The sequence below is a fragment of the Scleropages formosus genome, chromosome 8 (assembly GCF_900964775.1).
Source record: "Scleropages formosus chromosome 8, fSclFor1.1, whole genome shotgun sequence".
Classification (NCBI taxonomy): domain Eukaryota; kingdom Metazoa; phylum Chordata; class Actinopteri; order Osteoglossiformes; family Osteoglossidae; genus Scleropages; species Scleropages formosus.
The window spans coordinates 20,548,516-20,566,949 of record NC_041813.1 but is presented as its reverse complement, the minus strand read 5'-3'; the positions used below and the strand labels follow the sequence as shown (position 1 = coordinate 20,566,949).

At 43.9% G+C, this 18,434-nt stretch overlaps 1 protein-coding gene across 1 annotated transcript in view; it reads right to left on the bottom strand.

The window, feature by feature from the left end:
* Positions 1-7,038: 7,038 nt before the first annotated feature.
* The window catches only part of me1 (malic enzyme 1, NADP(+)-dependent, cytosolic), a 31,596-nt gene continuing 20,200 nt past the window's right edge, over positions 7,039-18,434 (bottom strand). Inside the window, exons 7-14 of the mRNA XM_018757332.2 lie at positions 13,979-14,088; positions 12,465-12,562; positions 11,862-11,975; positions 10,025-10,130; positions 9,694-9,836; positions 8,961-9,134; positions 7,956-8,054; positions 7,039-7,839 (exon numbers count right to left, since the gene is read on the bottom strand). Of these exons, the coding sequence (XP_018612848.1) occupies positions 7,672-7,839; positions 7,956-8,054; positions 8,961-9,134; positions 9,694-9,836; positions 10,025-10,130; positions 11,862-11,975; positions 12,465-12,562; positions 13,979-14,088 (1,012 nt within the window). The 3' untranslated portion in view covers positions 7,039-7,671. The remainder of the gene's footprint in view (positions 7,840-7,955; positions 8,055-8,960; positions 9,135-9,693; positions 9,837-10,024; positions 10,131-11,861; positions 11,976-12,464; positions 12,563-13,978; positions 14,089-18,434) is intronic.

Here is an 18,434-nt window from a genome sequence, read left to right as displayed (position 1 = left end):
GAAAGAGAATCAGAAGCACAGGCAAAAACCCAAAGTCTTGTCTCTGATCCCTTTCTGTCTCTCGCTCCAGAGAAAAAACAACTGCCACTGTCCAACAGCCAACTCATAGCAACTAGATGTTTGTTTATTGTAACTAGATGTGTTACATTTATTAATGCTTTTCTCTAAATGAACTTACAATGATAGTCTACCTACAGGCATTTACCCATTAATACAGCTAGAGCAATTTAGGGTAAACACTTTGCTCAGGGGTACTACAGACAGAGGGGGGGGATCAAACCTGCAACCTTTGGGTCCAAAGGCAGCAGCTCTGAGCACTATTCAACTAGCTATCTATACAGCTGGTACAGAGGTACGTAACTACTGTGGTAAAATGGTGGAGGTGTTGGCACGTGTATATGTATGTATAGGACGCTTGCGTGCGTTGATCAGGTATATTCTACACGTCAAGGTATGACTTGCATTTGTGTGTACATTCCATCGATGTGTATTGTGTGTACTGTGTGTGAATTCCTACTCCACTGCACACTACAATCTGTCAATGAAAAACAAACACATATGGTCAATGAAAGTGAAAGATCCACTTATAAACAGTCACGAGCTGTAAAGTGTCCCCAGGATCACACAACATCCTATGAATCAGGCAGTGGTGGGCAGGGCTTTCCCAGCAGGCTCTTGAGCAGGTAAAGAGATAAGATGCAGGGCAGATTTCTGTGCCACAAGCGATGGAGAGAAAGGACCACCTCGCCCAGTGCAGCCGCATCAAAGCGAGCCAGGTTATTAACGGGGGTTAGAGTGCACTAAAGTCTTCATTTACATCGTCCGCACTCTTCCCCTTGCTCACAGTCAGCATACACAGGACCATTTTTAACATTTCCCTGTGCCATTAATGAAAGGCTTGCCTATTGTTGGCCTCTTGCAATTCATTAGGGAAGTTATTGGAAACAAGATTCAATATGCATGTTAATTTAATGGGTTTTGAAAAACGTTTGATGTTCACTAAACTTGGCAGATGTATTTCTCAATGACAGACAACCAGTGGCAGAGAATAATTAATGGGGAAAGAAAGAACAATGGCACAGGCTATTGTTTTAAATACATGCAAGCTAATGTGCTTTAAATGCATGCAATGTGTCCAGTTCATTTTCACTATGGTATAATTGATGGTTACCTCACTCACCCGAGACCTGGTATACAGAGAATATCAATGTCCTTGCATGCAGATCTTACAGAAAAAAACAGTATTAACTCACTGCATGAGACATATTATAAGCTATCCTAGGCAATATGACTGTATATGCATTTTTGTATACTAATACTCAACAGTGTTGCAAGACTTCCAGGACTTGGGTTCCAGTCCAGGTTGTCTTCTTTGACTCAGATCTGAGCATTAATAACTTTGCAGTATAAATGACTGTTGTTCATAAAGTTTAACTATTCATAACTATTTCTTTTTTAATCACTTGATCATCATTCTCATATTTCCCCACTTTTCTGAGGCTTTTTTGATGAGGTCACTCTTAGAGAATACTTCCATGGGTGCCTTTTGCAATGAGGCAGTTTTTTGCCAGTTTAGACCTTTCATCAGGTTGGTGAACAGAAAGTCCTCTGATTTCTATTCACTTAAAAATTGCAACTCCCTTTACTCGTTCACTTAATTTCCTATATCTTTGTGCTGACTGGCTCGCAGGGCAGTAAGACAAATTTTGAAATAATTACAACTATTTCCATGCACCACATCTTTTGCAATGTTACAGTTACAGTATTTTTTACTGAGTGTTGGAAATACAGGGCAGTGTGCTTGTTCAGTGGGTAGCACTGGTGCCTCACAGCTACTGGGCTCTGTGTTCAGCTGTGGGTTTGAATCCTGCTCTGCCTATCCAGTACTCAATTGTGTCTATGTGGGTTCTTATTTAATTGCTTAATTATGTAGGACTGCTTCTTCTACAACATGCACTGAATTAAATATGACATAAACACAAAACAGGTATAACTGGAAGGAAGTCCCAATTTATAGATATTCAAAAGGTCTTTTATAGTGCATGTAAAGATGCTATGACTTGGGATGAATTGTCAGAGCGGTTGTGACATTACCAGCCTACTTGCCTATACAGTAATTTAATTTAATAGCATATGCTGGCAGACACCATAGTGAAGCCCAGGGAACATTGTATGATCATGTAAACATGCACACAATGGAATTTAGTCTGTACAAACCAGCATACACTCAGTTTGTAAAGACTAGTGCAGCTTCCTAAAGCAATATAAAAAAGTGGAAACACTGAATTATATATACTGTATATATGTATGCTTCTCTATAAGTATTTCTTGTGGTCAATGTCCAAGGTCAGAATGCAGCAGTCAGTACAGCAGTCTGGCTTGTATACGGTACCAGGAGTGATAGATTGAGGTCAAACATGAGTCCATCTCTAGGTTGTCATATTTTCAGCATGTGTTGATCCATCTGGAGGCCCAGCCATGGAATAATGAGCATGTGTGCAAGTGGGAAACGCAGAGCTGGGCTCACACGCTTCCACAACCTTCTTATCTCTGTTTCTGTTCCGACTGCAAGACACCACAAACAGCACCGATCATGATTCCAGGAAATTAACATTGGTACCTTCAGGAAACTGCAAAAGACATATTCGTACAACATGAGAAAAATCACTTTTTGCAGCAGCTTATTATTAATTTGATATGAAATATAGCTAACATTTTTGGGCAACTAGGCAATGGGCAAACAGGTTGTGAATCCTGATGGCCAGTTGACACCCAGGCTCCAGGAGGCCAGGGCCCGCCAATGGACGGAGGGGTCTGCTCCCAGTTTCTCTCTAGTGAAATGCCACGTAGAATTACAGAAATTAATTTCTTTTCGTGACCCATATTTCTGTTTAGCTTCCAGCAGTGGTTTGTCAACACCGCGTTTCCTCTTTCTTTCTGACTAACATTCATGTGACGGACTACAGTCCTATCAATCCCGCTTCAAGGCCTTTTTTACCAGCCACACCCACTGAAATGTGTGAGGGAGGTTTGGGTTTTGAAAAAGTTTAACCATTGGAAACCCAGAAGGAGGACAATAATAATAATAATAATAATAATAATAATAAATACATTTGTGTAGTACCTTCTTAAATCTTATTTGCTTCACCTGTGCTGTGGCCTTCAACTCCTAACCCAATTGTTATTCAGTGACAACTCACTCAGCATTCTAACATTTCTTGCCTTTTCTACGGAGAACCCAGCTCAGTGGCGTTTATAAGTTTATGCCTATATGCCGTTATTTAAAGAAAATACAATAATTAAGAGCGACTTTTGCTTGTTATCTCACGTGTCACAGGAGATTTAGCACCTCTCGCGGAGGGAGTCGCGCGGCGCGAGCAGCCTCTCCTGCAGACGAGCCGTCGGCTCACGCTTCGCGCTCTTAACGCGCTCGATGTGCGCTCGCGCGCGGTACCCGCCCGAGCGACAGCAGGCTGCGAGGAGGAAACCTGCGCGCGCCGCTGCCTCTCGGGCGAAAACCTGAGTGCCTGTGGCACGAGACTTGGTTCCCGCCTCACCGCGTCCGGGCGCGTTACTCAGAGAGTCAGTGAGGCAGAGGGCGCGGATAGGCGCGCAGCGCGAGCGGCACTCCGGGTCTCATTTGCATGAAGGAGGGAGAAGTGCGCGTGCGCACACACGGTCTGAGGGGTTCTGAGGTAAATATTACCGCCGCTCACCAAGAGGAGAAGCTCCAGGGCTCCGCAGTCTTTCAGCTGGCCTTTTTGCAAGCTTAAATTCAGGGCTTTTATCACGTGTCAGGGACAAAATGAGCTTCAGCGCTGGGGGGGTCAGCTGCGCTCCTCGAGTTCGTGGGTTGGTGAAGCAGTCAGGAGAAATGGGTTTGGGTGAGACCAAGGTAAGACCAAGTTAGACCAACCAAGGTGGACGGTGCGGTCAGTGAAAGGCATCGACCGCTGAACGCGCGGTAAAAGGATAAAATGTTGACTGTGAGGCACTTTGTGTCCGCACTGCAGTCGCTGCTCAGAGCGGCCAGTTCCTTATGGTTTCCAACACAGTCCCTTTCTGAAATGTTTAAATTCAGATGAGAAATGTACAGCATTTATTTCTGTTACAGATATTCTACGTCGAAACGCAAGACCTGGCCGTTAAACATCCGACTTGGGAAACAGTTCCAGTGCTGAACTTTATCTTTGGGCGCCATCTGCTGTACATGTGAGCACGCGCAAACAGCACGCACGCGCAAACAGCACACATGCGCGCGCGCCCACACACACACACACACACACAGAGACAGACAGACGCAATGTGTGCAACTGCTTGTCCCAAGCAGGGTCGCGGTGAGGCGAGCCTAACCCAGCAACACAGGGCACAAGGCTGAAAGGGGAGGGGACACACTCCAGACAGGATGCCAGTCCACTACATGGCACACCAAGCAGCGCTCGAACCCCAGACCCACCACAGAGCAGGCCCTTCGTCAACCTGCTGCGCCACCACACCCCCTTCTCCAAAGCAATTTACAATTTACCCATTGTACAGCTGGGCAGTTGAAGGTAAGTACCTTGCTCAGAACCATTAGAGCAGGAGGTGAGATTTGAATCTGTGACCTTTCCATCCAAAGGCTGCAGCACTAACTATCTGCTACTGGATAGGTAATAGCATAGTTATGGAACCTATGGCTAACATTGTTACAGCTATAGTAAGGGTTTGTCATGTAAAAATCATAATCAGAATGAGTTTCATTGGACAAGTGTGCTGACGCACACAAGCAATTCAGGGGTTTAGATGCAGTATTTACAGACAACAAACAGCAAACAAAAAAACAGACAAAAAGCCTATTGTTAATAGGCTTTGTGCTAATCAGTTATAAAAATGATTAAAGACATGAACTCTGTTTTAATCGAAAGTGCTCTGCCATTATGGTTGGAGAACGGACAGTGCAAACGTGTTGGAATTGATCTGTTTCAGGAAGTACATGGCATTTAAACAAGGCATGAAGCATAAAAATTTGTTCACAGTTTTGCAGAACCTCACCAGGTGTTGCCAATCACAGATGTCTTTTTATGGACCTCAAAACTCACTTATCTGCTAGCACCCCAAACAGACTGTCCATGCTTTCCAGTTAGTGGGGTAGCAAAAAACAGGTGTTTTCTAGAACTTTCTGCAGCAGGCAGCACCGTCGATGTACATGCACCAAGGAAAACACGTAAAAGTGACGTTTAATGGGGTAATGGGAGACATATTATTCACCTCATGGTATTCATACAATTGGTAAGAATGATGCATAACTAATGATGTAATACATAATGAATACTAATAAAGTAACATTTAAAAACGTAAGTGCACTAAATCATAGTGACGATGGAAGAAACTCGACACTTATCAACAAGAGTGTAGCTTTAGGATTGGTGTGTGTAGCAGACAGAAAGGAGGGTGGGGAGTTGTCTAAGTGCCTCCACTCAGACAGCCCCTCAGCAACTTGCCCTTCAGCCTGGCCAGTGGCTCCACGCTGGATGTGCGGTCTGGTAGTTATCGATCACACATGGAGTATGGTCTGCTCATTACCCTGGCACCCTCTGCCTGTGTGTCCTTTGGACTGGTGATGCTGCCCACAGCAACATTTCTACCAATCTCAGTACCAGACAGCCAGATCATGCCTCAGTGAAGCTGCCCCTTACATACAAAAATTAGCGAAATGCGCGCGCGCAAACACAGACACAGTCTGAAGCTGCTTGTCCCAAGCAGAGTTGTGGCCAACTGGAGTCCAACCCAACAACACAGGGCACAAGGCTGGAAGGGGAGGGGTCATACCCAGGACTGGACACCAGTCAGTTGCAAGGCACCCCAAGCAGGACTCAAACCCCAGACCTGCCACTGAACAGGACCCAGCCAAGCCCGCTACACCATCACATCTCCTTTAGCCCAATGTATAAAAGGGTAAATCAATGTAAGTGGCAGATATACAACTAGACATAAGGTACCTTGTACAAAAGTGTCAGAAAAACCATGGCTGATAATACCTACCAGAATGTGGCCATTTGTTTTTATTCATGCATTTTTTGTTGGGGGTGGGAGGGGGTGCAATGGGTTTGACCAGGTCCATTTTATTGATAAGGCACGTTTGAATATATTATTCCTTATGAGCTAAAGTTATACTTAATGTTGAAGCTCTGTACATCAAGAGTAGGAAATAATTCTAGTTTTACTCAGTAATTTGATGGTTTTTTTTACTTGATATTTTTAATCAAGGAGAATTTTGGATGAGTACTTTTACCTTTAATGTAACAGTACTTTTGAGCGGGGGGGAGATGCAGTGGTGCAGCAGGTTTGGCTGGGTCCTGCTCTCTGGTGAGTCTGGGGTACTAGTCCCGCTTGGGCTGCCCTGTGATGGACTGGTGTCCTGTCCTGGGCATGTCCCTTCCCCCTCCAGGCCTATGCCTTGTGTTGCCAGGCTAGGCTCCAGCTTGCTGTGACACCCCCCTCGGGACAAGTGGCTTCAGCCAGTATGTGTACATGTACTTCTGAGTATTGTGCTTGAACACTTTTACCATCCTCTGGATGGAATGAGATTAAGGTCTTCAAGCAGGTTTCCATTTAATATGTCCTTCGTGAGCTGCAAGAGCCTCCTTTGTTACATTCATGTTTTAACATTTATTTACACTGCATGTATGGTTTGATATAGTTTTTGTGTTCATTTCTGTTTTGTATGGGGATTCCACACTGAATGCTCTGGAGCACATCTTGCTTGTCTGCAAACACTTCCAGTTAAACACAATTTATAACATTAAGTTTCATTATGAAATCTCACAAAGCCCTTTGCACATTTCATTTGAATATGCACATTAATGAAACTTCATTGATTGGCATTTACACTGTGTGATGACACTACACGTGTGTAATGCCAGGGAGAGGCATTTAGCTGACAGCACTTTTTGTATGCTACAGTACTTACAATGATTTACCCATTTATCCAGCAGGGTAATTTTTACTGTATCAATTCAGGGTAAGTACGTACCTTTCTTAAAGGTACTACAGCAGGAGGGTTATTTCAAGGCCAAAAGGTAGCAGCTGTAACCACTATGGCACCTGCTGCTCAGCCCAACAAACAACTTTAAATTTTAGGGGCAAAATTCATAGCGCATGTGGCCTAAACAAACATCAGTGCATATTGCAAGTTGTCACTACAGGTAATGCTGTTTTTGTAACATGATCATTTCCATGATTTCAGCATCAAACAATGCAGTAAAACACAAAGGACTTCTAATTTAAAGAGGGTATGAAAGTGTCGTTTATTACACGGTGTCATTTTTAGGTTACCAACATCCAGTGGGCTCAATCATTACAACGTAAATTCAAAGAACTTTATCAGTTATCACACACACCTGTGTCTACAGTAAAATGCGTATTGGATTAAAAAAACAAGGCATTGTACATGGTTTAGGTATTTTTGCCAATAATTTATTGACTATGTGCTGAAATGCTGACTCATTCAATATGACAAGAAAATAAAGCAGATTCATAATATTTTTGGTGCCATTTCACAAAAATTTCCATTTTAGCAAAATAAATTAAAGCACTATTGCAATTTTTTTTTTTTTTCCCCAGGTGCAAAAAACATAATTGTGGGGCCGCTGCTCCGCACACATGCAGCTGGTACCGTGGGCCACGGCCTGGTCATAATTTGCAGGACTGCACGCATGTGGCTTCCTCCGGCCAGCTGTATGAATTGGCAGCGAGCTCCTCGTAGTCTGTGCTGTACATGAGCGAGCGCACCAGCGCCTCCTTGTGCTCCGGCTCAGGGATAAGTGTCGCCATCCCGTGTTCATACGCGTGTTGCACTATCTGCACACAGTCACACAGATCACATGCAGTCAGTCCCCTGCAGCTGCGTAACACCTTTATACACTTCCTGGGTGCTTCTAAAATTAGGGTGGGCGGAGATGTGCATCGAGTCCCACCTTGATTGCCAGTTTGCAGGACACTTCTCGTATCTCGTTGAGCGGTGGGTAGAGTCTCCCTTCGGACAGGTCCTTCTCCGTCACCAGCTCAGCAATGGCCTGTTGAGAAGAAATCTTCCTATAACAGCTGTTTCATCCAAAGTGGCACCAGCAATGAATTTAGTAACTGGAAGGTGCTGGACAAGCAGAAGATGAGTAAGATGTTGACCCTAAATTCTTCTAAACTGCCATTACTGTAAACTTTGCTAAGTAGTAAATAAATGGCATCTTGTGTACTTTTTACAGAAACATTGAGATCTTTTATTATCTGATTTGTCCGATAAGTTTGTTACATTCTGTTACATAAATTTGGTTAAAAATTACCAATATTGACTTCTGACGCATGAAACCGTATAGAGCACTTGGGCCTTTGTCAGTGGATGTAGGTTCCACACTGGCTGGACTGATATTGAGTCTGCATGTTCTTCCTGAGTTTGTATGGAGTTCCTCTGGGTGATCAGGTTTTCTCCCACACTCCAGACACGTCTCAGGTGAGCTGAACTAAATTGTCTTTCGTGTGTGTGTGTGTGTGTGTGTGTTACACTGCCCTGCTGTAAACATGGTAAATCACTGTAGGGAGTTTAGTGCAGTGTATCTAACACTGTCCTTGAATGAAGGTGTCATGCCCTTGGATAAAGGTGTCACATTAGTACTAGTTAATCACTGTATGTTGCTTTAAGGAAAAGCATCTGCTACATTAATAAATGCAAATACATATATTAAATTACTGTTTTGTGATGCTTTTGTTTTGGCAAAGCAGCACGAGTTGCTGTGAAAAACAGTCAGTGACTTTCATATTGTGTGAGTGTGCTGGTAATTAACATGCTGTTATGAATTTTCACCAAGTCCTAAACTGCATCTAAATGAACAAACGGAGTGATGTGAAAAGTATCAAATCCGTGGGACGACTGGAGCAACACACAGGAGGCCAGTATCTCCAACCCCAGGTTGCTGTGATGACGCTACCTCTGCGGTAGAGAGGAAGACTTCATCCGTGATATGCCGCATCCTGCATGCGATCACGCCCAGCGCCACACCCGGGAACACGTACGAGTTGTTGCCCTGGCCGGGGTAGAACCGGCGTCCATCAGGAAGGGTGACAGGGTCAAAGGGGCTCCCACTGGCAAAGATACCCCGTCCCTTAAACACAGATAGCCCATTGTATTGTTAGATCTGTTGCCTTTTACATCACCTGGGTTCAGAGCCCACCTCTTACTTGGGGAACCCTGATCAATCCTGAACAGATAGAATACAAAACATCCAGTAGAAATATGTGGATAACTTTAAGTGGCTTAATGCTGTAAGTTTCTTTGGAGAAACGTATCAGGTAAATAAATGATCTCTACACAGCATTCATTCACTTCTCATACAACAAAAGTTTGAGAATTTTTTCAAGAGAAACATTTCTCAGGTTTTTTTTTTTATTATTATTTTCAGTCTTTTAGTGAATTTACCACATACCTTTATCTGGTATTTTTACAGAACCCAACCCATGAATAAATTGAGGGATTAGGCTTTATATTAAGTCTTGATAGCTTGCATTGTAGTGGCTGGACTTACCAAGAACTCGTGTTACAAGCAGCCTTCCAGTCTCAATCATGTTTGTAAGTTGAGGTACAAGTGAAATGTGTAACCGTCTACAGTTGGTTTGTGTGGGAGTGAAGGACACGTGATAATGTAGAGGTAGTTGAAGGTTTACCTCGGTGACCCTGTAGCACTGCTCTGCTGTGCATTCTGCTTTGCTGGTGGGGTTGCTGAGGGCGAAAATAATGGGCCTTTCATTGAAGGACGCCATGTCCTTGAGAATCTGCTCCGTGAAAGCCCCACCTATGGCAGCCACTCCTTCCATTGAGAGGAAACAACGTCATCGGCTTACAGCCATACATGATTATGTTGGCACCATCATACATGGGAACTCCTCTGAGTTATGGAATTATTTTATTCAGATTTTTCTATATTCAGATTCATATTAATGCAGTGTTAGTCCACTAGAAGACTCCTCCACCACAGTCACTTCTGTCTGTCCTTACCTATGAGTGCAGTAGGCTTCAGGCTTTTCACAACATCCTCCAGCTTCTTCATGGGGGCGTGTGCATGAGCAAACCTCTCTTTCTCATGTGTCAGGTGCTCTCGGCCCTGGGGAAGCCGACGCAACAGTGGCGGTTAAACACACTTCAAAAGTCCGTTCCACCTGTGCTTCTCGCAGTCCTTCCAAGGCACAACAGAGGCTTTACAGTTGCCAGTCTAGCCATGTGAAAGAATCCCCCCTTGTCTCTGAGGAAATCATTGTGTCCATGGACTTTGCTCCAGGGAATAACAGAGAAGCCCACCTTAGAATACTTTAAATGCCACCTAATATCATAAGGATAAAATACAGCTACACATAAGAGAATGAATAAACCATTCATAGCAAAATTATATCAAAAATAAAAACTGAAAAAACAAAACATTTCATCAAGTAAACTGATGGTGTGCCTGCACTGGTTTGTAGAATAAAAAGGCTACACATCTCTCACTCACACACACACACACACACACACACACACACACACACACACACACACACACTTCCTGAACCGCTTGTCCCATACGGGGTTGTGGGGAACCAGAACCTAACCCAGCAACACAGGGTGTAAGGCCAGAGGGGAGGGGACACACCCAGGACGGGACGCCAGTCCGTCGTAAGGCACCCCAAGTGGGACTCGAACCCCAGACCCACTGGAGAGCAGGACCCGGTCCAACCCACTGCACCACCGTGTCCCCTGTCTATGTGTTACATTTTATTTAAATGAATTAGACATTTAAAGCACAATGTTGCAAAGCAGAGAATATAAACAGAAAAACATAAATGTGTGCAAGTGAGACTTGAGTGCCAGGACACAACTGAGAGCGTGGGTACTTGGTGCTCACAGTGCAGTGTGCTTCACAGTCTTACACAGCCATGTGGTGAAATTTTGAAACATGGTTTCAGTTTATCTCACTGAACCAAAGGCTGCCCCCCCCCCCCCGAACTGGAAACAAGAAAATCAGAACCATTTAACTATAAACAGACATAATTACGGACAGGATACATGAAAAACTGGGTATCTGGGGACTGTTTAACGGGGAATGAGTGTATTGTTATTGTCATAGAAGTATTGTGTTGTGGCCACCAGGTGGCAGTAGCTCCATAATAAAGTTAGAACAGCCAGACTGCCATAATGTGGCTAGACTTCAGGAATGTTATAGCTGAGCACTAGCTTAACTTTGATACGACACTTGAAGGCATGTTACACAAAAAGAAAATATACATAAGGTGTTATAATTATTCATTTATTTAGCAAGACACTTTTCTCCAAAGCAACTTCCAATGAACTCTATGCAGTATCAGCCCACACACCTTATTCACCATGGTAACTTACACTGCTAGATACACTACTTACAGTGGGTTGCTCATCCATACATAAGTGGAACACACTGTCACTCACACTATGGGGGAACCTAAGCAGCATGTTTTTGGACTGAGGGAGATCATGCAAACTCCACACAGACCGAGCAGGGATTGAACTCATGTCCTCTCGCACCACCCAGGCACTATGAGACAGCAGCGGTACTCAATGTGCCACCGTGCCGCCTGGTTCCATTGCTCGTCCCTAGGTTACAATGGACAGTGAAGAAGGTTGACCGCAAGTCTCTAAAGAGAGAGAGATTGACTTTCCCTAAAAGATCAACTAAGCTGAGCTCACAAACAGTCTCGCCTCCAAGACTGTGGCTCCTTTCCTGTGCTGCCACTCTGCTTTTACACACAGCAGTTTTTAATCACTGCTTCAAACGTATACTGTCACTCAGTCACACACGTCCCCATTCATAATGAGCCATGCTGGTCACCTTGACAATGAGGCCCTTGGAGTCAACCATCCAGATCTTCCCAAGGCACTGTTCTCCAGGGAGGCCCTCCTTCTCCATCACCATGGTGACAAGATCTGCAATTCCCATGGCAGCCTGAACAAAAGCAAACAGATGACTGCGATGTTCGGCATCGTTTCACCCACATTTGGCACCTAAAGCAGCGGGCACCAGTTGACACCGGCTGAGTAACTACCACCTTGGATCTGTTGTCTCAGGCTTTGTCATCTTCTTGATGGTTTCACTGTAAGCAAATGTGAGGCAGCAATCTGCCATGCAACCACTGAGATACAGTACTAACATTACAAATGGTCCATAACTATATGGACATTTAGTACTGCAAGTCAGCTTTACAAAAGAGGCAGCTGTAATTCGACATTTTGCCCACTTCAAATCAAATTGAGCAGATTCTGGTTTTGTAGCAGTGTTTGTATTTTCACAAATTCCATGCGACACACCCACAGGACTCTGAACGGCACCGTGGCTTTTCTGCACTGCAGTCATATGCAGGCGACGAGGAAACCACCAAAAGGCAGAAAACCCCCCAACCACAGTCACTTTTCTCCAAGGAAAGTCCCGACGTACCTCCCCTGCACCCTGGAACACGATGACATGATCCGACATCTTGGTTTTAGTGATACGCAGGGCAGCAAGGAGGCCTGCCACCGCCACCGCAGCAGTACCTGAGGAAGGAAGTTTAATACTGATATTGTCATACCTTGTTTACATTTTTCATCTACAGGATGCATATATACATTACGCCAGAGGGAACAAAAAAAAGACTGAAAACACACAAAAACACTGCAAAGATTAAAAAAAATTATGTAAATTTAAATAAAGTCAATTAATCTCACACACAATGTCTACAACCACTTGTCCTGAGCAGGGTCAAAGCAAGCTGGAGCTCAACCCAGCAACACAGGGTGCAGGGCTGGAGAGGGAGGGGACACACCCTGGACGGGACACCAGTCCGTCACACAAGGCACCCCAAGCAGGACTCGAACCCAGACCCACCACAGAGCAGGCCCCAGCCAAAACTGCCGTGCCACCGTGTCAATTACTAATAAAACAAATTAATTTTAATAACATGAACACATTTTATCATTATTTACAATAAAATCTGTAAAATGTATTTTAATACGGGAAGCCCTCTGTCTCTAACATTTTACACACTTGAGTCCCACTGATTACAAAGACTGAAAATGCTAGAAAAAAAAAGCAAGCGTGTCAACACCACTCAGCCATGCTGTAACAATGCTTGTATAGCTAGTACACACTGAGCACAGCGCTCCTTCAAAAGTAAACAAAAATTAAACTCACGTTACTAAAATCAGGGTTCAATTTATTACCACACTTTTGCAGAGGGAGAACAAAGGGTTCTTCACATTTCTCGTAAACATACCGTGCCCCATTAATCCCTCAATGTGGGCTTATGCACAGGACGCGCACTAAGAGACATGCTCAGACAGAGCAGGAAGAAATGTGGTTCAAATTACTTTCTTCAAATTGCCGGCTACTGTAATGAGAGCTAATTCCCCTAGAATGTCAATTCTTAGAGGCCGAACAGATGCTGCAGAGGTGTGGTGCGACTGACGTTGGAACGCTGCCTAACTACACAAACTCCAGCTCTGACAAGCTGGGGCCCACATTGCAGCGGAGCCTCACCTCGGCCGTTGGGTACATGTAGAGCGGTTGTAAGAAGTATTCAGTCCCTTTGAATCAGAATGGATTTAACTCAGATTTTTGGAAAGCAAAATCGATACAAAAATACTCTGATGTCAAAGAAAAAACATTTCCACAAATTAATTTTGAATCAATGACATACATAAAACACAAAATAACTGGGTGCATAAATATTCACTCGTTCACATCTATGTTTAGTGGAGTGCATTGAGCACATCGATTTGTAGCAAATGGCTACAACTGGCCAGCTGTGTTATACTGTCATTCTGGCAAATTTCCAAGCAACTCTGTGCCAGAACAGCAGATGCTGGACACTAAGATTCATCATGTACCAAGTGCACTCACTACACATTGGACTCCTGTGCCTTTTATCATCTGCTTTCACGCTTAATCCTCAAAAGTGCTCTTAAGTTTACCTTGAATGTCATCATTAAAGGTGCAGTACTTGTTGCGGTACTTGGTGAGCAGACGGAAAGCGTTTATGTTGGCAAAATCTTCAAACTGGATCAGGCAGTTCATCCCATACCTATAAAACAAAGAGCACTGGGTCAGATGGTGTCTGTAGGGTGCCATCACACCACAATGCATAACAGCAAATGGGTCAGGAGCTGAGGAATGAAACAGTACGGTGACTTCAGAGCCTCGGCTGAGATGAGCGATACCGCTTTGTGGATGATGACTTCAGGATGTGACTGGAGAAAGAGAAGGCATATCTGCATTCACACAATCTGCTCATAGGAGAGTGCAGGCACATTGCCACTTGGTCACCTCCTCTCCTCTCCATAGGGGGCGCTGTTACCCTAGTCATGATAAGGGAAGGAGAGGAGAGGCAAGCCATGGCAAGGGAGAAGGATTTGGAGATAACAGACTGTGAACCCTGCAAATGTCAGGGAGGCTTTTCTCCCAGGTACAAGCCAATGCTCAGCATGCGTGTAAGTCTAGAACAAAGACGACCCCAGAAATCATGACAAACGATATTTAGATACGCTTATACTTTGATGAACTCTCACAGTGCATTCTCCACCAGTACCCTTGCTCAGTACCATCTAACCCTTGCTAGGACAGGACCCTCACTTACAATGAAGTACTCTCTAACAGGTGAGATTTTCTGAGGACCCAACAGAAAGAGGACAAAATCCAGTCTTCAAAAGGAAAGTGAGGAGAAAGGAACTGAGAAACTCCAGCTGTACTCATGCGGCTGAGGTTATCACAATGGACTGCAGTACCACACATATACACTACTTAAATAAAATTAAAAAAAGAAACAGCTGGTGCCGAGTCACATTGTCAGCACAAAAACAGATCAGACAATTACGGCTGGACATACGGAGTTCCATCTGGCATTGATATTTTCACAATACAGCAGTTTTCTTTATGCACGTGTGACTCTGTTTAAAAAAAGTTCAAAAGGAATAAAATTAAGGTTGATCTCTTCTTTGAGATAGGTGCTCCAGGACAACTTCAGTCTCCCAGAAGCCCCATCACTCGAGTCTACATCTTGTCTCACGGCTCTTCGCATCTACAAGAAAATGTCACTCCTAGAAGACGCATGATGCACCGTTTACATGCATTTACTGACCTTTCTACAAAGCTTACACTGATTTTCCCCATTTATACAGCTAGGAAACTTTCACAGCAGCAATTAATGGTAAGTGCTTTGCTCAGGGCAACTACAGCAGGAAGTGGGATTCAAACCTGCAGCATCCATGTCCAAAGCCAACAGCCCTCACCTCTGCACCACCTGCTGTCCAACCAGCAACTCTCAGGCATCTTATTGGAAAACATTCTTTTGTGTACACTTATGTCAGTTATATCAGATCCCCACAGGACTCAATGATGTCTACAAAGGGTAAGTAATAACTGTTTCCATAGTAACTCCGGAAGACTCACTCTGGTCTTTGAGTGCTGATTTCTGCAGAGGTCAGCATGTGCTGCCTTCAAATAAATCATAAGAGTCTTAAGAACGGAAAGCTTGAAGAGAGCAATATGGCGGTCACTGAATCCAACTTCCGCACTTCCTCCAGATGAAGGACCAACACTCCAACACGAGCGCTGGGAAGCAGAATAAAAGCCTAGCTGGGAGCATATTGTGGCTGTAGGCCTATTCTCTCTTGGGCCCATTGTCCCTCTTATGCTGCCTGAGCGGGGCTAAAACCCACAATGCTCCTTTCAGCGAGCTGTAAAACTCGCATACAAAGGATGGACCCCAGGGGCTCGGCGGGACACTGCTCAGCTGGACCTTCTCTGTGCAGCATCAGAAGCAATACCATTCCCACAGAGGGGCTGAAGAAATGACACAGTTCAGAGTCCATGTGTCTACTGCCACTGGTCCACCAAGAGAAACACTATAGTCTTCTAATCAGCTGAGGAACATATCTACAGACTACATGTAGTAATTTACCCAGCTGTACAAATGGGTAAATCACTAAGTAATTTAACGTTGTTAACACGAGTTGCTTTGAGAAAAGTCTGCTAAATAAATAAATGCAAACTGAACTAAACAGGGGGTGCGGTGTTGGTGGGTTTGGCCTGTGCCCACTCTCTGGCAGGTCTGGAGTTTGAGTCCTGCTTGGGATGCCTTGTGATGGACTGGCATCCCGTCCTAGCTGTATGTCCTCCCCCTCCAGCCTTGCACCTTGTGTTGCCAGGTTAGGCTGCAGTTCACCATGACCCCACCTGGGACAAGCGGTTTCAGACAGTGTCTGTTAAAAACTACTAGTATTTTATGCAATATTTAGTATTAGTTCTAATATGGTTATATAGATCCTACATCATTTAGGATGCTACAAAAAGCTTGTTTCCTTTTCACTGATGTCAGTAACACCGTCAGCCTTTTGTTTTCCCAAGAAGCTGCACTGAGTCCACCACCAAGCTGATACCTTAAAGGGCACTTGATTTCAATTATGGTCTAGCTGGTCACTTGGTGTCATGTTAATGTTTTCTTGCTCAGGCCAAAACATCTGCTTGGTTCTAGTTGAGACTGGCTGCTGTGTACCACCCTAAGACCATTTAGAACTAAACGTCAATTTCAAAAAGCTCAAGTTATGCGCTTGACTGCTGGGTTAAATCCACAGAGGGCAAACTTGTCAACAAGAACTCCTTCACCCAGACTCATTTACAACCCAGAGGTCGATCCATGTGAGGCCCATTGAGGGACTGCTGGACCAGGCTCACACTGACCCCAGCTGCATAGATTCACATTCCTGTATCCAATTCAGAGATGTTGAATTTCCCACAGACTCAAAGGACAGAAGGTCCCAGACATCTACCATAACCAACCAGTAGAGTAGTGACTCACAGTGTCTGTCTCATGCCCCGTTCTACATTCTGGGCCTGCAAATTATCAAAACAAGGCATTTAATTCTTTTATTCTCTGATGCTATAATCATTCCATTTCCATCAGTCATGTTTGCCAGTAGTTACAAGGTCACCGCTTCATCATGATATTAAGGTTATTTTGTGCCAACTCAGTCTCAGTCCCACGCTTCCTCTTCCAGCCCTTAAATAGATCCATGTGTGCTGAAAGATTGTGTTGTGTGGATACAACTCAACAACAGGACTAGCCCTTGCAAGCTTAACCCCCTAAGAACCCACATACTATATAACAGAGTGTTAGCACTCCAGATGCAAGTTTGTTATTTGTTCAGTGAAAACTTACTAATTTAAATGCACAATGGTGAGCATCAGCTTTCTCAGCTTTGCATCTGCACCAGATCAACTATGAGCAGTCATCCTTATTACAATATTCTGATAATATTTCAAAAAAATTAAACTCAAAATTTGAAATATTACTGTCATAATTTCCCATTCGATCCGTTTTTAAAATCTGGTGGCTTCTGTAGCAGAGAAACGTCTAGCCATCTTGCAGGCAATGGCAAAATAACCAAAAGGAAGTGTGTCATATCAGTCATAAGACCATATACCAATTCAATTAATGTCTTCACAACAAAGTGACACAAAGCACTGAATAAGATTAAATATAACACATAAATAAATAGAATACAGTAAGGTAGCTGGCAACAGTAGAGAGGAAAACAACATTTCCACATCACAGCCAAAGGGAGAAAAACCTTTGGGAGTCCAAGTCCAGTGACTGCCTCTATGGACATGTCTAACACAAAGGGCAGTACAAGGGGTCAAGACTATGGTACCATGCACGGAGACTAATTCGTTGTCCAAGCCCAAGGACGCTGGTCCCATTGGTTGTTTTGTAATGTTGATAGCTACCAATAGGAAAGCAGACCAAGTATTCTGGCCTGGGTAACAGTAAAAGGAAGGGAGTGACATCAAACGCAACAAACAGTTAGGAGCACATACCTGACAGCACATGGTTTATTTACAAAGCTTAGAAAGGCAATTTGCAAAAAACTGGCCATGAAGTGAGAAGGTCCCCCCCATGTTCTCCTCCAATGGCTAGACAAAAATAAAAGCTCTACAGAATCTGCCATGTGATATCAAACATAAATCTTTGTGACTGTTGGAGCCTCATTCTCAATAAAGACTCACATCAGACAGACAATAATGAAGCACTCCACTCTGAAGCAAACTTTCACTTTAAAGTACACTTAGATCTTAAAACACAGCTCCTGCACTCTAACTCCAGGTCTTCTGTATAATGTTCTCAAAATAAGAGGGAAACCGCTTGCTAAACATAACTTCAATGAACAGGGGGAAAAAAAAAAAAAAAAAAAAAAGGAAGCAGGAGTTTCTGGAAACAGCTAGAAGAGATCTGATAGCATCATACCATCTCATTCCATATGGCTATGAGGTCAGCTGTCATTCAGCAACACAGTTTTAAACTGGTGTCCAAACAAAACACTGATAAAGGAGTCTCACTAGCTGTTCTGAAGATTCAGCTATGAGGAGCGATAA